At 43.3% G+C, this 24,006-nt stretch overlaps 1 protein-coding gene across 1 annotated transcript in view; it reads right to left on the bottom strand.

Annotated features, from left to right (window-relative positions):
- Positions 1-24,006, bottom strand: part of PIP4K2A (phosphatidylinositol-5-phosphate 4-kinase type 2 alpha) — a 164,087-nt gene that overhangs the window by 3,340 nt on the left and 136,741 nt on the right. The window contains exons 6-10 of the mRNA XM_088454244.1: positions 13,947-14,093; positions 11,009-11,047; positions 4,363-4,476; positions 2,672-2,915; positions 1,360-1,463 (exon numbers count right to left, since the gene is read on the bottom strand). Of these exons, the coding sequence (XP_088310370.1) occupies positions 1,360-1,463; positions 2,672-2,915; positions 4,363-4,476; positions 11,009-11,047; positions 13,947-14,093 (648 nt within the window). The remainder of the gene's footprint in view (positions 1-1,359; positions 1,464-2,671; positions 2,916-4,362; positions 4,477-11,008; positions 11,048-13,946; positions 14,094-24,006) is intronic.

Consider the following 24,006-nt stretch of genomic DNA (forward strand, 5'->3'; position numbering starts at 1 on the left):
GCTTGGCACTTTCGTATATAACTTATGTTATGTGCAATGTCCCATAAACGCAATGAAAAACTGCACTGAAATAAAAACAGAAATAAAAGAAAATTATGGTTGCCCGACACCTAGCTCATATTGGGCTATTGAGGGGAAGTCTACTCGTCATTGCGGCTGCTCTGCCTGCTCTACTTCATTCCCCACATTTGTCCTTATGAGATGATTATTAGTAGATCGACCCCAAAATATGCTTGAAAAAGTCACAATAGTAGCTAAGAGGGAGATGTATCAAACCTTCTAAAGAGAACAAGTGGAGATATTGCCCATAGCAACCAATCAAGATTTTATAGAATTTTAGAGAATAGCTAGAATCTGATTAGTTGCTATTGGCAACTCCGCCTCTTGTCCTCTTCACAAGTTTTGATAAACCTCTCCCCTATAAGTTTGTTGTATCATTCTCAGCGTTCTGAGATGTTCTGCACCTTATTATTTCAGGCTGAATTCACTACTTAACCACTTAACTGATGATTATTTCCTGGCAAAACCAGACAGAAATTGTCAGGCTTTTATATTTAGTATAGTTTCAAATTTATTTTTAAAAATCTATTTAAATATTTTATTAAAAAAAAACAACATATATATATATATATATATATATATATATATATGTATGCCTAGGGGGTGTCTCGTCCCATCCTGTGTCCATAGGTCCCCATTAAAAAATCACTTCCCATCCGCACTGGCAATAGACCCCCCCAGTGGTCATAAATCCTACTAATAGTACAACCCCACACCACCTTAGTAGTAAGAAAATCTGTGTTTTATAAACCAACCACCACCCTGCAAAACGCACCTGTTCCCCTTCCCTGTTACCAGTGTAATTTGTTTTATTGTACCCCCTCTCCAGCGTCATATTACTTTAATTGACCTCAATGATAGTAAATCCCCCCCAACCCACATGGTCATTACTCCACCCCCCTCATTAAGAGCACAGCGGAGCTGCAGCTGACCTCACCTTTTTTTTACTATTCTACCCCCCCCTCCAGCATCATATTACTTTATTTTACCCATCCCCCACCCCCACTGATAGTACATACCCTCCCCCACCCCAAGGCCATTACCCCCCCCCCACTTCCCCACATGCAGATCACAGCAGAGCATGTGTCAGTGTCCTATACTGTCCAAAACCATCCCGTTCAGGAAAACTGCAGGGATTAATTTACGACCTGCGCAGTGTTACTTCTATGCTTTAGTGCACATAATGTCAATGTACTGCTGCATCAACATGGATATTGAGAAGGCAACGCTACTGCTATGGTGCCTATAAAAGTTCCTCTACTTTTGGAAACACACCATGAGAGGGAAAACAATACTTACACCATGTTTAACAGTTTTTGCTGCATGTGCTGCTTTCTTTTTTGCATCATAATGAGTTAAAATGTCAATAATGGCCATGAAGTACACCTCCTTCCTAGGTGCATCTGTCATAGAATAAAAACACACAGAAACACAGAAAATGAATTATTATTGTGTCAATACTCTGTAGCCTGGCATGGCCTAAATACTATCTCTCTCTCTCTCTCCTTCTCTCTACAAATATATTATATATATATATATATATATATATAAAATTTATTATCTAATGCAGCAATATATTACTGAAATAACATGCAGAAATTACACATGTTTTGTTATTTGCTTTCATAGGTGTGGAAACATTTACGTTAACAGCTTAAGCCCTTAGCAGACACCAGTGGTGTCATTCCTCATATCCTCCTCCCCAGTCACATTATAATCGCAGTACCTACTGCATCTGCTATGGGGCATAAAACAAATGTATTCAGAATTGTAGTAGCTGTGTCAGACTGGTAAATACATCAAATACATCTTAGTACAGATAACTCACATGCTCCCTGCTGTAAAAATAGCATTTTATTTTCAAAACCAAAAAATAAAACAGCTTTAATCCAAGCAAATCATTCCTAACATATCCCTATTTGGCTAATTATGTACCCAGGACAGCTGGTAGCCTAGACGCAGCCAGATATATAGCTCTAACCTGCATACAGTGGTTTCAGGCTTATTAGAACTCAGAAGTGCACAGTTCCTAATGTGAGCATTAAATTCCTAATATTTTAGTTTTGTGAGTTAATATTCATATTAGAACAGGGGCATGGGGATGGAGGTCATTTATGAAATGCGCCACAAAGTCCACTGCAAAACATTTGTATGCTCGAGTATCAATGGGTAGAATGACTCTACAGACCCAGGACAAACCTTCAAAACCAGTGACTGTATCTTCTACCACTTTTATACAGGGCTTTCCAACAAATAAAGCTTTTAGCTATTCGCCTGGTTTATACCAATCGTGGGAGTGAGGGAACATCAGGATTTTTATCACACTGCTTGAGGCGTGCTCCTCCGATGAAGAGATGCACAACGGGTCCGATTATAAAGCATAGAATGGAACCACGCTCTGCGCCAGCTCAGATTTGATGCAACATTCACGTTGGAGTATTAAGTCCTCTGCACGGCAAAAATGCCTCTAACATCTCATTACAGTAATCTTGTGCTGTACAACGCGTCCTATATCTGATTCTGCACTGTAGAGCGGCTGTTTTGCACTTTGTAAATCACATCAAGCATATAAAAATAAATATGAGCTGTAGAATAAAGAAATGTAACATACTGTCGTGGCTTTTAACTCCATATACATCAATAGTAGGGTCAAACTCTCCAGGAGCAAGTGGCCTTGTGCTGTTCAGTGTATTCCCGGGGCTGTCCGGCGGCGTGCCGATTGGGTGCGTTCCATCGCTTTCCCCTTCATCTTCACCGTCATTGTCCTCACTCTCCACATCCTCCTGCTCGGCTCTCTCCACGTCGTGGATTCCCACCAGCAGACTGTAGTCCATAAGTTTCATCTGAGCCAGAAACTAAAAGGGAAAAAATAAGTTTACTAAGTAATGTACAGCAGAACAGAAGAACTTCTGTGATGGAATGAGGCGTCTACAAGAGCACTGTTCAATCGCTGGCCAGCATTGTACCTAAAAGCAGATCTTTTAGCTTATGTTACCATAACAAAAAACAAGGACAGCAATAGTCTGGACTAATGATGCTCTACTAAGGGGCTAGAATTATCAAACCTTTCAAAGGACACAAGTGGAGATTTTGTACATAGCAAGCTATCAGATACTTGCTATAATTTATCTAGCACAGTGTTTCCCAAACTCATTCATCGGGGCCCCCTAACAGTGCATGGTTTCCATTTTCCTAGTTGGTGCACAGGTGTGTTCATTACTGGCTGACACATTTTAAAAAGTTCCACAGGTGGAGCAAATTATTTCACTTGTGATTCTGTGAGGAGACCTGGAAAACATGCACTGTTAGTGGGAAACACTGATCTAGCACATTCTATAAAATGATAGCTACCGTAGAATCTGATTGGTTTGCTTTGAGCTTTTTTTGATAGGTTTGATAAAGCTCTCCCTTAGTAATGTAAGCAGTGTCCGACTGGTGCATGAAGGGCCCACCAGGGAATGCAATGGTAGGGGCCCAAGCTTAAGGTTGTGGCCAGCCACCAGAGGGGGCGTGGCCAACTATTAGAGGACATGCAAAAAACAGGGTCTTTTTAGAAAAGAGGGGACAGGGGTGTGTCAGCAACACCCAGGAGGGATAATCTTGGTGTAGTTTTCATAGAAACAAATCAAGCACCCAAGTTCATCCATGATACTGCTCCACTCCTAGAGGAGGGGACGGGGCCTACTGGCAGTGGGGCCCACCGGGGATTTCCCCTGTACCCCTGTGGGTCAGTCCATCCCTGAATGTAAGTTTGAAGAATACATACGTGCCACTATACGAATGGTAGGTCCACACTAAAACAGTAGACAGTCAATAGGTCAACAGGTAATTGGTCGACAGTGATTTCGGTTGATCTGGTTGAAAAAGTTAAAAGGTCGACATTCAAATGGACAACACAACAAAAGGGTCAACATATGGGTCTTCATGATTTTTAGGGATATGGTTAGGTTTTAGGGGTAAGCTAAAATAACAAAAAAACTGTGTCGACCTTTTTTTTGTGTCGACTATTTGTATGTTGACTTTTTAACCCAGTCGACCTAAATTACTGTCGACCAATTACCTGTTGACCTTTTAACCCTGTCGACCTTCTGGTGTCGAGCTATTGACTGTCTAACTTCTTAATGTAGTCCTATCTATCCCCTGAACCAGACCTCAATACTAGATGAGCATTATGCTCCATGTGAGAGCAGTGGTTGAGCAGGCAGCAATCAGTATAACGAGCGTACAATTACTATTAAGCAGCCAGACATGTCAACACGAGTAACAGCCACAATGATAATGTAACATGAACGTTTATCTTACCTCTACATCTTTCCTTAGTTTCTCACGAAACATCTTTTTGTTGGTCTCATCGATGTAGATTTTCTGACCATCATTAATGAAATCATTATCTTTGTAAGTTGGCAGCTCTTTGGCCTACAAGAAAACATAAAATAAGCCTCATTTAGTAACAGGGTTTTTTTTGGGGATATAGCACCTACGTATTACACACAGAGAACCTGTAATCATTCGCCTCAGTCTGGAATAAATTTGTATTATTCGTGCTGACATTTTATGAGCACCTGTCGGCCGCACACAGCGCCCGGTGTCCTTTTGTGGGCTGATTCAATATTCATGACATCGCTGCTCAAGGGTTCACTAGCAACTAGTGACATCACTATTATCAAATACACAGGGCTTAATTCTGACTCGTATGTAATGCGAACACAACTCCGAAAGCCCAGTGTGAACAAAATGGCATTCGCCATCTATGCAGTCGCATCGCCCCACTCTTCTGTACACGAGAGGAACCGTCATCATTATCATCACCACTCACACCTACCCCATACTACGTGCAGGAGACATTCAGAATACATACACGCCCCAAATCTGCGACACACCTACAGAAAGGTAATTTCACCCGCATCATTACCACCTAATTGTCACCAATAATGCCCATTTTAGCAGCTGAGCGGCATACAACTCAGGAATCACTAGATGGGGCCGCATTAGAAGTCGTGTGCACTTCAGATGTGTGTACGGAGCGACCTCGTCAGCGACGGACCCGGCAGGGGTGCCAGCATCAGCAAGTGCATACACTCCTGCCAATGCCGGCAACGACGAACCACGGCGTGCTTGCCATGCTGCATTCGGACGCATGACATCGTTAATGATATCCCCAGATTGAGCTGCATGTACAGACGACAGGGGATATCGTTAATGACCCGTGGGAGCGCGCCTCGTTCATCGTTTAGAGCATACACACTGGACGATTTGAATGATACATTGATGAACGTTGTCTTTATCATTAAAAAAAATCATCCAGTGTGTACGAGCCTTTAGTGAATCAACTTCAGCTCCCCAAATTGTCTATAGGCGACAGCAAGACCAATTAAAGCCACTATGTGACATTAATAGGTATCAGTCGATTTATTACTGAGCTGAATAGTATAAATGATATAACTTGTTTGTTTCTACTTCGCCAAATAGGTCTTCAGAAAATGACCATATCTATTTACTAAGAAAAGCTTTCAGAAGTTGCTGATAGTACACATCTCTCTGAACACCTGTTCCAGGTCTCTGATGTCTACTAATAAATAAACCACCCTGTTACCAGCAATGTATGCAGCAACAGAGGTTTTTCTTTTTTTTACATAACTTGAATTTTCTGGAGATTAGTTCCATTTTAAAAGTATATGGGTCATGACTTCCCGTATTCATTATTTATTAAACACAAGAAAAACTGGTGATACAAGAAATGTATTTTGTTTATAAAGCAAATCATTATGTAATGTTTCATGTGTGGCTGATGTATATACTGTACATTTCTCTTTATCCTTGGTTACAGGCAGGGGACACCGAATTGTCTAATGGTTTTGACTTCAGGACAGCGGCGGCAGTGATTCTGAAATAGGTACAGCGACACGCAGTGATCGGAATAAAATTTGTTTGAAAGCTCTGGAACGGCAATAAAATGCATTTAGCAAGATGTGCAATCTCCAAGGAACGTAGCCTGTCTATAATCATTTTTTTCTCTCCCTTTCTTCCATTTTCAATTCCCCACGAAGCAGCTGACTTCTCAGGCCCTGGCAGAGTGCCCAGGCTGTCAGTACTAAAAAGTAAGTTGAACTATAACCACTAATTTTATACCATATTGGAGCGGAACCTCCTCTCTGAAAAGACAGGCCACCAGGGAGCTAAGTACTTCCTCTCATGCTGGGGAGAAGACTAATCTGTCTGAGCAATGCGCTCCTGACTGATGTCCTCTCAATAAACAATGAATCTTCTGAGGGAAGGAAAAAGTCAAAACAGATGCAAGAAAGTGACAACTGCTGGAGGTCATCTGAGATGAAATGGAAGACAGCTGACGTACTGTAGGACGTTCTGTGACATACACAGGTATAAATACTCAGTGCCACATTATTCTGGGATGTTTACAAAAAACTGGTAACAGGTACAAAGGTCATGTAACACATAGCGACCATGCATTTGCTTTCATGTTGTAAACTAAGGGTCAATTCAATTACTGTCGAATTGCTCGTGTTGTCCGTGATGTACCGTTGTGACAGTGATAGAATGCTGGCAACGGGACACTATAATTGCCCCAAAATTGTGTAGTTTAGTTTGCAGCCCCAATTACAATAGGTGACATCGTTTGTAATTGAACTGTCCACAGCTAGAGACTAATTGGGCGTAATCAGGGGTGTATTTATAACGGGTGCAATGTGTGCGGTGCACACGGGTCCCGGGTCCCACACACCGCACAACCTGCACCTATTTAATATATACTTACTTCTCCGTCGGCAGAGCTACAGAACTCAACGAGAAAATGGCCACCACGGCCATTTTCCTTCTTCCTGTGCACAGAGGGCCTAATTGAGACGCAATCGAAAGCGGGTCGATGGTGTCCTAATGCGTATGCGCACGACGGAGGGAGCTCCGTCGTGCGCATGCGCGAGACCCGCATAGCAACAGCCAAGCTGTCGCTATGGGTCTCGCACCAAAGGGGGCGTGCTGTCGATGGTGAGTGAAAGCACGCCCCCTTTGGTGGGCGTGCCGGGGCGTGGCTGCCCAGACGGAGGCGTTCCTATGGGAACGCCTACCGTCTGGGTCCGGCCCCACTGACATCACTAATGATGTCAGTGGGAGTGCTTTTCTCAGATAGAGCCAAAAGCACCCCTGGGCTTGCGGCAGCGAGAATCTACCGCAGGGTCTCGTCGCTAGCCTGATGGTCGCGATGGTCTTGACCATCGCGACCATCTTTTTGGCCGCTCGCATAAGCTGTGGGTGGTCACCCACAGCTATGCGAGCGGCCAGGAGGCCGCTCCATTTTTAGGTAAGAGTGTCCGGCTCTGAATCAGGCCCAGAACGTTTCTAAGTGAGCCTGTACATTATTATTATTAGCCTATTTATTATTATTTATTATTATCTTTTATTTATATGGCGCCACAAGGTGTCCGCAGCGCCTTACAAGGTCCCTAGATAGAAACAGTATGAGCAAGACAAGAACAAAAGGTCACTTGCAGCACAGAACATTGCAGGACATGGACATAAACATTGCTGCGTCAGCAGCCATAATAGCCAAGGGAAAGGTGCCGTTGTAGGCAGTGGGGAGGAGATAATGGTATAAGTGAGTGAAAACAAAGCACATGAGGAAAGAGGGCCCTGCTCGTGAGAGCTTACATTCTACATCGGAAGGGCAGAATGACAGTGGTGACACAGATATTTTAGTTGAATGCAGGAAACTCCCATTTGCTCAGTCTTTTGAAATGTACCCAAGAATGGGCGTTACCCACTATGTCACATGATTTATTTTTACGCTGCTCCAAGATAAAAATTGATGAATTACTCAACAGCAACACACAAGTAGATAGGAGGATTACCTCATGCAAATTTCTAAAAAGTGTTCGTAAGTCCTCCTGCTGTTGTATGTGCAAATTAAATAAAAAGTGTACAAATGATCTACATGCCCCCAAAAGGTCACAGGTTGGCTAATCCAAAATGGGGGCATACACTACTTAAAAAAACAAGCATGATAAAGTATCCTTTGTTTGTACATATAATGAGCTGTACACATCTCACTGCTCTGCACAGGCAGCAAATGCACCTGGTTTACTGCTAGTCATCATCAGTGTCATACTTGCCAACTCTACCGAACTTTCTGGGAGAGCCCTGAATTTAGGGGGTTCTCCCAGTTTTCCGCTAATGCCCACTTTCTGAATGAAGTGGGCGGGCCGGATATTGGATCTTAGCCACGCCCTCGCCGAAAAGTGCTGCAAATCGCGGCTTTGAACAGTGAGGGGCGGGGACCCGATGGCCTTCCTTGTAATACATACACATACAATCAGAATGCGTTTGAATCTCAAAGTTGCTGGTGCTAATTTCTGACCATGCCAGTGCTTATCTATGTATTACAATAACATACAATATTTACACTATAGAAATCAAAGTACTTTCTAATTTACAAACTATTGCAAGAAGTATAGAAACATTGTGTTACCATAAAGATAATGAAATGAATGAACTGTTGCAAAATTCCTGAGTGGACAGATGTGTTTGGAGGCTGCTTCTGAATACCTGTAGAGAAGGTATCTCACGGACCGTGCGGTGTATGGAGTCAGTATAATACAACACTTGAAAGGATTTTAAGTGACCTCTAAGAACAGGGTTTCACTGCTACAGAAGACAGAACAGAGGGTGGGGATGTAACAGACCATAAAGGTCTCTGATAGAAAAATGATTCAGAGCTTTGAAGGTCAGCATGTCAGTGAAACAATCTAATATCATAGTTTGTACAATTTTTTTGACGATGTGGGAATATTTCCTTTCTCTAGAACGGCTTGGAAAGGTGTTAATGTGTTATAAAGTTCACAGTTAACAGGACTTATCAGCTTGGTACCTCCAATGCCGCGCTGCCTCCCCCAGGAGCCCTCGGTAGTCTGATAGATGAAAGCTGCCAGAATAAACTAGACAGGTGATACAAGCGTTCTGTGGTAGTGGGAGCAGGAGGTGCAGCCCCATAATCACCCCGTGCACTCGCTGCTGCATTCCTGTACATAGAGGACTGACTCCTACTGCTCCTGCTCCAGTCTCCTCTCCCTACTCGGAAATACAGGTGTGATATACTTTGTCGTTTTTACTCCTGTCCACATGTTGTACATCAACATTCTGAACACGCCGACATGATGAATGTTGACTTCAGACCATATCGACATTACGCTGTGGACATTCTGTCAACAATGTAATTGCATACTCTGAAATACGGGGACAACTGTATCAAGCAGGGATAACCACTTTTTTGAGGGTTTTCACCACTGTATTTACAGGTAGTCCATGGAGAGATCCGAGATTTCCTCAGCGCCGCCTATGGCCGTCATAGCCAGGTAAGGCGAAGAAACATAATGGGCACTTAATGGACTCTTGTATGCTAAGACATAGAACCTGTAGAAGCCGGATGATTGGCTGAGACAGAATCTGTTGATATTAAAATCTGCACTACGCCATTTTGCGAATGGCAACAAGACGCCATTTTGTGAATGGCTGCCAAGTGCCATTTTAGCGAATCTCGCACATTATAAGTACATACGGCGATGCTATTTTTTTAGCGTTGTGCGATTCCCACACAATAGAACAATGTTAAAAGTCCTCATTATATAAATACATACATTTACTAAAACATATAATATGGTCAACCCTGCAAAACACGTACCACGGTTTACTCCACAAACACGTAGACGCACAACACTAACTAACGTCTTTTCTTAATATCCTTACACTTTGCACACTTACATAGGAAGGTTCCCTAGCATTAAGGTTAATATCCAAGGTTTTATTCATTATTAATTATGTAATAAAGCGACTGTATTTAAGATCTCAGGTTTAGTACATGTTAAGCAGACTGTGTTTGGTGCCATTCTGAACCACTGTTTATTCGCAGATTTCCGGTTCCATCGGCAAGGAAATCGCAACATGTGTCTGGGAATTATGGATCATAGAGAGATAGGCATTGAAATGTACTCTGTTCATGTAATGTAATTAGCCAGTTTAGACTTGTTCTTCGGACACAAAGAAGCTGTTGTAGGCTGAACTATTACAATACAAACTGACCTAAGAAACTGCATCGTAACAGGAGAACCAGGAAGAAGAACCAATGGAATTATGCCAACTTGTTCTATTGTATTGCCTATCTCTGCAAAGTTTTATATGCAAGCACTCTGAATCTGCTAGTCAGTCATATTTTCTTTGCTGTTGACGGTGGTTTCATAGTTGATGCCGGGAATCTGGATTCAGAGCGCATGCGTATGTATTCGACTGTACCTAGTGATTGTATAATCTGTTTGCGCTAATTGTATTTAAATCACAGCGTGCAACTATCTGCTTTTTGGTGAATAATATCTTTTTGTACTTTGGAAACACAATCAAAGTCTGGAAGGCAATTATTTCTTGTGCGACTTATAACGCCAAATAGCGACATTTAGGGTGTATAGATAGGTAGGAATTCACATGCCATCTGAGGATTACTGACATGTACAGTCATTGCCGCCATCCACACTAGCGCCTATGCTGTCCATGCCAAATGACATGTCACATTTTACCTATTGTTGCCTATTCGCGCCGCCCAGGAGCCATTACGTGTCGCATCAGCACTAAGCGGATGTGATGCAGGACTTGCAGCAGGGATAGCCGGAGGGGTGATTGTTACACTCTGGCGACTGACTTATTAATACATTCCGGCACTATATTGTAGCTTCCAGCTTCGCAGAGACAAATGGTGAAGCAGGAGCTGTAAGTATTTTGCTGACCCATTTGCCTCCATGGTCACCTATCTGGAAACAGAGGAGAGAGTTGGTTGTCCCAAGTTAGACACTGCAGACAATGCCATTAAACACCAGGCATTGGAGAACACCATTTTAAAAATACCTGCTCTTAAGCCTCACATCGTAGTCAATGATTAAAATAAACACTATACCTTTTCTTTGTCGCTGGCTTCTCTTGCCACAGTGGAGCCCTAAGAAACAAAGGTGTTTTTAAAACAACATTGATACCAAAGTATTAAAATTTTTTAGATAACTCTATCATACAAGTTATAAATAAAACATTTCCATCCTATGAGATGGAATGAGGATGAGGCTGGAGAGACACAGGGGGATGAGGCTGGAGAGACACAGGGGGATGAGGCTGGAGAGACACAGGGGGATGAGGCTGGAGAGACACAGGGGGATGAGGCTGGAGAGACACAGGGGGATGAGGCTGGAGAGACACAGGGTGCATATGCCAACGGCCGACCGGCCTGTACCTACCGGGGAGGAATGGGGGGGCTCCAAAAATATGAGAATTCTGTTGCTGGCCCTGCTGATTATGGAGATTTGCAGCCTGTGCACAAAGACCTAGGTGTAGATTTACTAAAGTTTCTATAAAGGAAAAGTGAAAGCGTTGCCAATAGCAACCAATCAGAGCATAGCTATCATTTTCTAGAAATGACAAGATAAATGATATCATTTAATTGGTTGCTATGGGCAACACCTTTGCCTTTTTAGAAGCTTCAACCCATAGTGATGTAACTACAGTACTTTACATTCTCACATGTCAAAAGCTGTGTATTACTGAGCTGAATAATATACAATAAATAACTCCAGTCTACTGCAGCAGGTTTCCATGTTAGGAAGGAGGTGCTGCTATAACCGAGCAGGCACAGAGGGACTGCCAGTTTGTTCGATGGGTTGATTCATACACACTAATGTCATAATATGAAATAACTGCATTCTAAGCCCATTAGGACACCATACTAAATATTTGGGAGAGGAGTAAGCGCTGTCAGTAATGAAGTGGGCATTAATACTATACTTTTCAACAGAGCTGCACAATGCAATACCAGGGTAAAACTAAAAAATGTACTTTACTTTCCTGGTTAGTATATGGAAATTCCAGTTTGGGAGCTTGGAGTGGTCCTTTAAAAGCTCTACATAGACACTACTATACTACATAAGAGGAGCATCATAACATTTCTATGAATGTTTCTAACAAAGTATTGGAAAACTACATTTGATTTTGTTTTACCCAACATGTACAAATGACAGAGGATCCACCCGTTCCACAAATAGAACTGTAAATCATGAATTTTGGAACAAGATTAGAGAAAGTTCCTTTGAATAATTTATGAAGTTCACTAAAAGTTCAATTAAATAGTACTTGTTGATTGCAAGATAAAAGATGCTCATCCCTCTTGCCCTGGGGATCTCTATCCCAGATCGTCACATCGTCTGGCTGAAAAACACTTCATGGCTTGATTGCAGAACTTCCATAGGACAGAGAATTACAGAACACCCAGCTGTATAAAAAGCATTACCAGCAACCTGATTCCCACTCTAATGTTCTCATGAGTGTTTAATCACATTTGGGGAGACGTACTAAGCCTTGAAAAGTGATAAAGTACCAACCAATCAGCTCCTAACTGTCACTTTACAGGTTGTGTTTGGAAAATGGCAGTTAGGAGATGATTGGTTGGTACATTATCACTCAACTTCCAAGGCTTAGTACATCTCACACTTGTTCACAGTTTTGTTGCTTGAATTATGGGAATATATGTGCATTACGTGGTGGGCATAAATAAAAACCTGCAATCAAAAAAATCTAATAAAACATTACATTTTGTATATCTGAGCAGGCAACATAAAATATGTCACATTCACGGTTGTTTTGTTTCCTGCGGACAGCTTTTTACATGTGTGAATATGCCATTTTTTGATCTTCCCTTTAAGATCTGAATTGAAGACAAAATTAGATCATGCACCCCCAGCCAATGAAATACACCCTTTAGCAATCCTAATCCCCTCTAGGCTGTTGGAAGAAAAAACAGGGCGCAAGACAGATTGGGGAACATTTTTATAGCGGCTTATCATTATAACTGCATGACAGATACACTTTAAGTTAGATAAATTCATACTATTTTATTCTTTCAATGCTGGTTAGATCCTGCAATTTTGCTCATGCAGATTTAAGCATCAAAGCGAAACATGAACAAAATGTAACTTTTATGGCTCCAGCAGCTACTGTATCTACTGGCTTCTATGATCATGTTTCTCATCCCCAAATAATCCCTTACTGCTGGCTTTGAAATAAATGCCTTCATGCCATTTTGACTCTTGGTACACCAAACGAGAGCCCTGACTCAATGTTGCCCGTCGCTGCTGTGATCCCGTACACAGCGAACTTGCAAAAATATGCTAATGACCCAGCTGCCATTTTGTGCACTGAGACGCCCAGCTCTGACGTCTCACATTTGCCGCTTGTGTACAACACAGCGAAAACATCGGCCACACATCGAACATCTGACCAAGCCTATGCGGTCTCAGAATGAGTGTCTCACGTTGTAGCCGCTACATCTGCAAACGAATTCGCAAAGGCTCACTAGGGGACAGCCCAGAAAAAGGTTCCGAAACGCCTGCATTGTTCTAACCACCTCTCCGTTATCTCCCCCAAATGTTGACTACCTGTCACTCACTTTGCCAATAATAGTTCTATTTACTAAGCAGTGTTAGGAGACAGAGTGAAAATTGATAAGGTACCAGCCAATCAGATCCAACTGTCAGCTCACAGACTGTGTTTGAAAAATGACAGTTGGGAGCTGATTGGCTGGCACCTTATCAATTTTCACTCTGTCTCCTAACACTGCTTAGTAAATAGACCCCTTGATACTCTCAGCGGCACCTGTTGCTAATCCATTGCCACACCTGCGCAGTGCGACTTTGATGCATGCGCAGTGCCATAAAATCGCTGCACTGCGCCCGGCATGACGTGCATCTCTGACCTAGGCCAAGCCAGGCAAGCTTCATCAATTCTTAGGATTTTTTTGTGCCTGCCAAAAAATATGGAAGTATTACAAGTATATAATTACGTTAGGGACCTACCTTTAAATCATATTTTCTATAAACAGAAAGACGGTGGCTAAATACGTTCCTTGTCACAATCATGTAGGTCTCTAATCCATCCACGTTTAGCCGATAGATGCCTAAAAATTGCGGGAGAAGAGTGTTCCCGTGACATTCCACAATATACTGTGGATAAAACACAAGGACAGGTAATAAGGGAGAGCAGGAATACATAAAGTACACAGCATAGGAAAACATTCATGCTACAATATTTTCAGTAACATCTGAGACACAAGGAGATAAGCAGCTCATTATACACCGATTCTTTCAGGAGGACTTAATAAGACTGTGGAAAGAGCTAACCGTGCGCTCTCTGGGAGTATGCAATAAAGACATTAAATCTACTTTACCACCAGCACGCAACATCAGAGCTTCAGTTTATTCAGTTTCATGTGAGTTTTTTACAGAGATGAGTGGTTCGGTTTTGTCATTTATCTTCCCGCCAAGTTCGGATCTCAGAATGAGGCAAAACATCATTTTTCATGGACATCTGAGCCGAGAAGTCTGTGGAAAATGATGTTTTGCAAATAGGCGCCCCAACGGAGCAATTCAATTGTTTCGCCGTTCGGGTGCCCATTAGCATTTAACGCGCCCACAAGCACCGGGTTTGACTGTGCATAGCTGCTAATCCCATCTAAAGAAGAGGTTAGGGCGCCCAAACAGCCGTTTAGACACATTTCTTCTCGCACCTCAGCGGGCTGCGAGAAGGAATGTGTCCCCCTGCAGCTGTAGGCGTCCGAACGGAGCAACAATGAGTTGCTCCATAGGGCATCTTCGCAATGGCCGCCCAAAAGGGAGAGCGCACCACAGCTGCAGCGCCCCCTATATCTGTTACTTTATATCAGCAATAAAAATACTAATCCTAAAATACGTACGATTAGCGATTTAAGGAAAATTCAGGAAACAGTGCCTATATGAGTGATCTATGCACCATCATGCTTAGGGGTCTATTTACCAAGCAGTGTTAGGAGACAGAGGGCCTGATTCAGACCCGCTCACGAGCGCTGAACGCTCGCAAGTGGGTCGATGTTGGCTTTGTGTGCATGCGCACGACGGAGGCGGCTCCATCGTGCGCATGCGCGAGACCCGGATAGCGACGGGCAAGCCGTCGCTCCGGGTCTCGCTACAAAGGGGGCGTGCTGTCGATGTTGAGTGACAGCACGTCCCCTTTGGTGGGTGGGCCGGGGGCGTGGCTGCCCAGACAGAGGCATGGGAACGCCTACCGTCTAGGGCCGGCCCCACTGACATCACAAGTGATGTCAGTGGGTGGACTTCTTGCTCTGTAAGAGCAAGAAGTCCACTGGGACTTGCGGCAACGAGACCCACAAGGGTCTCGTTGCAAGTCCGATGGTCTTGACCATCGCGACCATCTTCCTGGCCGCTCGCTATAGCTGTGGGTGGTCACCCACACATATACGAGTGGCCAGGAGGCCGCTCTAAAATCAAGAAGGACGGCCCTGATTCAGAGCGAGCGCTCTGTCAGAGTGTCCGGCTCTGAATCAGGGCCAGAGTGAAAAGTGATAAGGTGCCAGCCAATCAGCTCCCAACTGTCATTTTTCAAACACAGCCTGTGAGATGGCAGTTAGGAGCTGATTGGCTGGCACCTTATCACTTTTCACTCTGTCTCCTAACACTGCTTAGTAAATAGACCCCTTAATCGGCTACTTTACACCACTTCCTTTGCGACAACAAATACAAATCTTAAGTACTTTGGGCCTGATTCAGCAGCACACGCAAGTTATCGGGAATCTGCGCATGCATAAGACCCGTACTGTACATGTGTGGAACGGGTCCTATGTGATCGATCGCAGACCCCCAGATGCCTCTGTGGGAATTGCAAAGCTGCCTGTGTGCGGCTTTGTAATTCCGTCCTCTGCTGAATCAGGTCCTTAGAACACTACAGGTTGAGTCTCCCATATCCAAAATGCTTGGGACCAGGGATATTTTGGATAACAGAATATTCTGTATTTTGGAATATTTGCATACTATAATGAAATATCTTGGGAATGGGACCCCATTATACACACAGAATGCAATTATGTGTCATATACACCTTATACACACAGCCTGCAGGTAATTTTATACAATATTTTCAATAATTTTGTGGCTCAAGCAAAGTTTGTGTACAGAAATTAAATTAATTTATGTTTCATATACACCTTATACACACAGCCTGAAGGTAATGTTATACAATATTTTTAATTATTTGTGCCTTATGGAGCATACACACGGTCAGATTTGTCAGATGAACGATTTGAACGATTTGACCAAAGTTTTGAACGATTTGAACGATTTTTGACTGCATTAAAATGAATGGAATTGTCCAAGTCTGACTGCAAACACATCAGATGTCAGATATCGTTATCTGACCATCGGGAACGCGCATCGTTCGTCGTCCATCGTTCAGGCATGTCAGATATGTCAGATTTTTCTTCAGATATGAACGACTGAACGATTTTTAAATCGTTATCGTTCATATCTGAAGGAAAAATCTGACCATGTGTATGCACCATTGGACAAAGTTTGTGCACATTGAACCATCAAAAATCAAAGGTTTCATTATCTCAGTCATGCCAAAATTATTCCGTATTTTGGAATATTCCATATTTCGGAATATTTGGATATGGGAGACTCAACCTGTATTAGCAAATTAAGCTGCAATATGTTGTAAGAAGTACTCTAGCTTGAGAATTGCTACCTGTGGAGGGGCATCTAATTTGCACCTGGTGTCACCTGCCATATGGCGCAAAAAGAATAGGTGTATGAGAACACATCTGTACACCACTTTTTAATTAGGCCTGAATTACTTGTGTCCCTTCCTTTCTAATCAATGTGTCTAATTTGCATTATGATGTATCATTTTCCTACAGTCGCCCTCTATAACACATCATTGCTGCCTAATTCTTAATTTCTAACCTTATTAAATTTTATTTTTATTTATTACCAGTTATTTATATAGCGGACACATATTCCGCAGCGCTTTAGAGAATATTTGGCCATTCACATCAGTCCCTGCCCCAGAAGAGCTTACAATCTATATTCCCTATCACATGCGCACACACATAAGCACTAGAGTTAATTTTGTAGGGAGCCAATTAACCTACCAGTATATTTTTGGAGTGTGGGAGGAAACCGGAGCACCCGGAGGAAACCACCTGGAGGAAACCCACGCAAGCACAGGGAGAGTATACTAACTCCACACAGTTAGAGCCGTGGTGGGAATCGAACCCATGACCTCAGTGCTGTGAGGCAGTAACGCTAACCATTACACCGTCTGTGTTGCCCCAGTTTGTTACGACACCGTGCCCAGCCTACGCTCAGATACGCCAACCTGAAGTAGCTAGGTGGTTTTGAGTTGGGTTTTACCTAAGCTGCCACCCGAAGAGTATTAAAATAGCGCTCTTACGTTCGCCAACACTTAAATCTCACTTAAACTCACAGTTATTACACAAATGTAGCATGGGCCTCTCCAGGCACGTGAATTCATTAGAGCACAGAGATAACGCTGATAAAGTTTTAGTATTTATTGAGAAATATCTCCAGGGTTAGATTACAAGAAAAATAGATAAATAAACAAGACATACAAATATAAGTAAATGCACAAAATGATTACAGATAACAGAAAAGCATAGAGTATCAGAATCCTAAGGTATCTTATGCTGAGATCTTACAGAATCTGTGTGGAGTGAGACCACCATAGACCGACATGGGGAGCACTCCTTAGCTCTCAGCTACTCCCTAGAAGTGAACATGTAGCAGTATTTATGGCACTGGAAAGACATATCTAGCTTCCTGTAAAAATGTTGGACACTGCCATCGCTCACCCCCAGCTGTCAACCTCAGAATAAGCTTCCAGTGGGCTGGCACAAGGTAGTATTCAATTTCTGGCATCACTGAACAATACGTGCAGCCCGTATGCCCAATATCAGATCCTGGATCTAAAGGCAAATGCTACGCCAGTTCCTATTAAACCCAGTGAGAATTAACCTGTTAGCGCTGGCAATTAGAGAGAGCCGATAGGGTCTCCTCTGACGCCTTAGGGTTTCACCTGACAACACACAGTGAAAAAAAAAATAGATAAAAAAAGTCAAGGATAATGGGACTGAAGCTCAGTTGGCTGTGACTTGTTGGCACCAGTAGTCTATGCGCTCGTTACATGCCAGGCATAACTCACATAAACTTGCAAACAAGTTTATAACCATTTGTGTTGATTGCAAAATATGCATTCACTATTAGGGATGACTAAAACTTAAAAAAAAATCTCTGATACAGCAGAAACCTCCTTCTCATGTCCAAAAACAAAAAAATACTTGCAGGCAAATTTATCTCTATCTGTAAATAAATTGCGTTTGTGATGCAAATTTTTTTACTAAAATATTGCATGAATGTAATATAATTCGCCTCACGGGACCGAGCCCTGTCCCTGCAAATCCCCGCCCTGCACCTGTCAGGTGTTTTTCGCAAAATATACTCTGAGAATGTGTCTGCGCATGCGTTGGTCTCAATGCTCCTGCACCAAGAGCCTGCTTCTGTGATCAGCCTGTATATCTAAACAGACCACAGGCTGATCACAGAGAAAATAAAATAGTTGATCGGTGATATCGGGGGGGAACTTTCTGTGACCCCTGGTCGCTTAGATGCCGGCCGGACCTTCAACTGACTGCACAGATTAGCTGGCCGGGGGTCACAGAAGGAGCCTACCGATCACCGATCCCTGGGTGCAGTGTGTAGCCAAGTTTTATTTTAGTTATTTCCTATTATAAATATATTATCTGTGATCAGCCTGTGGTCTATAAGACACACAGACTGATCACAGAAACCGGCTCCAGGCTCTGGTCTGTCTGTCAGCATGCAGGAAGTTCATAGCAGGAGTATGGGAAATGGAGAGGAGCCTGCACAATGCAGATGGCATTATTTTCGCAAGGCTCCCTCCTAAATTATTTTACAATTTCCCTTTAGTAAATCTGAAACAGTTCGCATTTCCCATTTGGGTTTGGGAAATGCGATCTGCATACTAAAAATATGCAAATTTGAAAGCATGTAGGAGAATTTTGCAAATTATCCTCCAAAAGCCCTTTGATAAACGTAAACAATACTAAAATGATTTGAAAAGGATGTGAAAACGCACGTTTTCACATTATTTTAGTAAAAAAAAAAAAAAAGATAAATTTGCCCCTTAATAGCAAATCACCATCCGCTCGCAAGTGGGTCGATGTTCTGCACTGAGCATGCGCACGACGGAGGGAGCTCCGTCGTGCGCATGCGCCAGACGCGACGAGCGAAGGATTTTCCTTCGCTCGTAGTGTCTCTTCAAAGGGGGCGTGCTGTCGATGTTGACTGACAGCACGCCCCCTTTGGTGGGCGTGCCGGGGGCGTGCCTCCCTGACGGGGGCGTTCCCACGGGAACGCCTCCCGTCAGAAGCCGGCCCACTGACATCACTAGTGATGTCAGTGGGAGTGATTTTGGCTCTGATAGAGCCAAAATCACTCCGAGCCTTGTGGTTGAAAAACTCAACCACAGGCTTTTGTACGCAGTTTCGATGGTCGCGATGGTCACGACCATCGTGGCCATCAAACTGCACGCTCGTATAGGCTGTGGGTGGTGACCCACAGCTATACGAGCGTCCAGGAGGACGCTCCATAGTTATGGAGGACGGCCCTCATTCAGAGAGTGCGCTCTGCTCAGAGCGTACGGCTCTGAATGAGGGCCTTTGTCTTTATATTTAATTTTACCAACCGTACATTCATTCAAAATTGCATAACACCATATAACTATATACCTTACATTTAATATACACTTATCTAGCATAAAACACATATATAAAAACCAATATATAGAAAATATAAATATATATAGATTAAAGCTGAAAGGTGGGAATGCAATCACTGATAAGACACAGCTGATCGGGCTAAGAACAAGTTACTATTTAAAAGCTGGCAGCACAGGGGTCGAACACTGCCTTTATCCTGGAGGAAGCCGCTGAGTTGTTTGGAGGCGGAGAAACGCGTTGTTGTGGCGGCAGTCAGCCGTCAGTGTGATCACACTGCAGTCGTCAGTCACCCCTGTTAATACCAGTGAGAATCGCCGCTGCTCCGGAAGAATAGAGAATTGAACTCTGCGTGCAAGCGTCTGGAAGATCTGGCAACACATGTGAGTGCACAACATTGTTGTTAGATTAACTGAGTGGATATTCATTCTCCGAGTCTGAACACTGCAGTTATAGCGCAGTGTCCGCACTCAAGTGAAATATAAATATATCATCTGTCTCACTGCAGCTAATTACTTCTACAAAACTGGAAGTATATCATATTAAACTTCTTTCCTACTTAAGTGGATTATCAATTACAGCATATTAGTATCACCAATTGATTTGAAAAAACTCAACACTGGAAAATTCTTTTAATCATTGTGCTGTGTCATAATCTAAAGATTGCCATTCTCTACATCAATGCATGGTTTGCATATGCGAGACTGACACGCTGTTAACATTTCTTGTGGAGACAGTGTTGCCAACAGGCTGTGTATATGTTTATACACTGTGTCCAAATGACATCCTGACTATGTTCATTCGCTTCTTAGTGTTGTATATATGTTTGTCTTCCCATTTTCACACATATATTGTGCTAGTCACTTATTACAAGTGATTAAGTATTGTCCGAACTGGTTATTTTTTAACAGTTTATTATAGGTAGATTCGGGTCTAAATAGGCTTGAACTTTTTATTATATTTTTTATTTTAATTTTTATATATTTTGGACTAGGTCTGGTTTATGTCTACATTATGTGATTAAATATGTGATTTTTATTATACAGACAGCGCTTCAATATCTATTTTTTATTTGTTTCAGCCATATACCGTTTGATAGGCAAGTATAAACTTAATTTGGAGCAGCAGTCGGTTTTCTATATTTGTTCAAATATTATCAGCTGTGCACTGATCCAGCGCCAGATTTTGTGTGTTTTTTTTGTCTTTACATATGTCTGGATGCTGCTTTTCTGTGCAATGGTAGGCTACAGTCACGCAAGATACGCTAATCTAACTAGTGTCGTGCCCACTCTGCACCTGACCTAACATGTTTATATTTGTTTTGGAACATATACCTTGCATAAAGTACATGTTTTATTACCCCCTTAGTCAATAGAAGTATCCTATTAAACTTTGGAGTGGAACAAATATTATCTCAGCTGCAGGGTCCAACTCTCACATATCACTTCCCATTTTGTTTATAAGCAGCATTTCCAATTTTACTCACAAAATACATTTGTAAACACAGCATAAATCAGGATATACACTGAAGTGCCTAAAGTCATGGGATAGATGCCTAATATTGTGAAGGACCCCCTCTAGCTTAGCACAGTGCAGTAACTCGGCGTGGCATTGATTCCAATGGAAGACCTCTGGAGAGATGTTGACCCATGCCGTCTGGATAGCTTCCCACAGCTCCCTGATATTTGTAGGTGCAGAATCCTGGTTTGCAAATGGATCTCTCCAACAGGAATCGGTATGAAATAGTGATTCCCGGCAGCGGCAGGCCAACATCAGCAGAGATCCCGGCAGCGGAAGCCCGACAGCGCTGGAAATCCTGATCGTGGATAGGTGAGTATCTACTAACCTAAACTAACCCCCCTAACCTTCCTTAGGGGTGCCTAACCCTAACCTCCCCCCCAAGTGCCTAACCCTAATCCCCCCTCTAAGTGCCTAACCACCCCCTTCCCCGCTGCCTAAACCTAAGTCCCCCGGGGGGGTGCCTATCCCTAAGTCCCCCCCGGGTGTGCCTAACCCTAACCCTCCCCCTAGCCTAACCCTAACCCTCCTGGGGGGGTGCCTAACCCTAAGTCCCCCCTGGGAGCCCTAAACCTAACCCCCCCCCCCGCGGCTGTCCGCTCGCGGCGCCCGGCATCACTACGGTCGGGATGCCGGGCACCGGTCTCCCGGCGTCGGGGAAATGCCGGTATTTAGGCAGTCGGCTTCCCGATTGCATACCCTCCACCACATCCCATAAATGCTCAATTGGGTTCATGTCGGGCAAACGTGGTGGCCACACCATTCATCTGAACTCTCCAGAATGCTCCTCAAACCAATTCTGGACAACTTGGGATCAATGACACAGTACATTATCCTGCTGGAATGTTCCATCGTTGTGGGGGTACATGAAGTCTATGATGGGCTGCAAATGGTCATCAAACAATGCAACATAGCGGATACCAGTCAATGATGAGTTCAGATGGACCAGCGGACCCTACCCATGCCACCTGAAAACACCCCACACCATTATCAAACCATCACCAGTCTGCACGGTGCCTTGTTGACAACTGGGGTCCATGGCCTCATGGGGTCTGCGGCACACCCAAACCCTACCATCAGCCCGAAACAAGTGGAACTGTGTCTCATCGGACCACACCACATGTTGTCAGTTCTCCAGGGTACAATTAGCGACGTCACAAGCCAAGGTGAAGCGATGTGTGGTAGTGTTAACAGCAGCACTCTAGTGGGTCTTCTGCTCCCATATCCCATGGAAGCTAAATGCTTCGCTGACCTGCTGGATGTGCATCTGGTATCCCCTGCATTGAATGTGGATGTAGCACGGACACAGCAGCGGATCAGAGAAGCCGACAGTGGGCGTCTTTTAACTCAAGGCGCCTTTTGCATATTTAGGCATAGTTGGCGGTGCTAACTGTGTCCATCTCTAAAGCAAACTGTTGTGTTGCAATAGGCAGTCATAAAATGAAACTTGCATAAAGCACATGTTGTTAGACCTCTAATATGATAAATGACCTGTGGTGTGTTCCAGCCTGTTTTCATCATATTAGAGGAGGCAGCTGATGAGTCTACAGATGATGAACTCAGCACATTTTCCATTCTAAAGGTGCTCAGTGGGGGCTCTGAGAGCTTATTAAGAGCGGACGTCTTTCCTCTGCACAGACCTGCACACAATAAGCCCAGTTGGTTTGAATATATAGATTTGTTTCACATGCATTATTTATATCTCAAGAGAACATCCTACAAGTCCATGTGACAAATGACTACTTCTGCACTGGCAGAATATCACTGTTCCCTGAAAATCCAGGTTACAGGATATACAGGAATATGATTTACAGCTGCACTGATGCAAGACACAAATGAATGCAGCTTTATATACAAACGTACATATTCCTAAATTCTGCTTCATTCTATAAATCCCAAAGACCTTGCTCAGTCTCACGTTCCCAAACTAATCCCAGCCTCCTAAATCACCCAGTAGCTCGGTCTCATAGTTTAGTTTAGGAGAATATTTAAAATTCCCCCGTCATGGTTCAGTCTCCAGCATATTTGAAATACTAGGCCAGCCTGCTATGCTTTATAACCCTAGGTAATTATTTATTTTACACTTCTAGTCCAGCTCATCCAACTCTGTCTCCGTAGTCCTAAATGTAGTCTAACCTTCAATGTATTTCCTATAATTAAACACGTGACTGACAGATTAAGAATCTCCTTGTAGAATATTCCTAATTCTGTTCTCTTTTACTTCAGTCGTGGCCTAGTCCCACACTAGCGATTCCAAACAGATGTGTCCGGTAGTTTTAGGTGTTTCGGGTTCTAGACCTGATAATTATAATATGTCATTGCCGATATTTGCGGCAATAACAAATGAATGATCGCCTGAATGAATTAAAATACACCCACAGGACAGGGGCTCAGAAAGGAACCCGTCCCTGCGTTAAGAAGTGTAGGGATCGCATTAGCAATACCTTCGGGAGCCGTGCGTACAGAGGGCCTGATTCAGACCCGGACGCTATTTGCGGCCGCTCGCTCTCGAAAAGGGGCCGGATATTTAAATTGAGCGCTCGCTCTTTGCGGTGTGAGGATGCCTCTATGTCTGTGCGAGCGTCCGCTAAATGCGCTCGCTATTTTTTTCAAGACGCCCCTTTGCCGTTCGCAAATCACGTCATCTCCTGTTTCTATTAGATTAATCGGGAACATCGAACGGTATCTGAACTGCTCGCAGCGCTTCCCGTAATCACTGCGAGCAGTTCAGGCTAAAAGACAACCAAGTGACG

Source organism: Taudactylus pleione, unplaced genomic scaffold, assembly GCF_031769625.1.
Source record: "Taudactylus pleione unplaced genomic scaffold, aTauple2 ptg000610l, whole genome shotgun sequence".
NCBI classification, from domain to species: domain Eukaryota; kingdom Metazoa; phylum Chordata; class Amphibia; order Anura; family Myobatrachidae; genus Taudactylus; species Taudactylus pleione.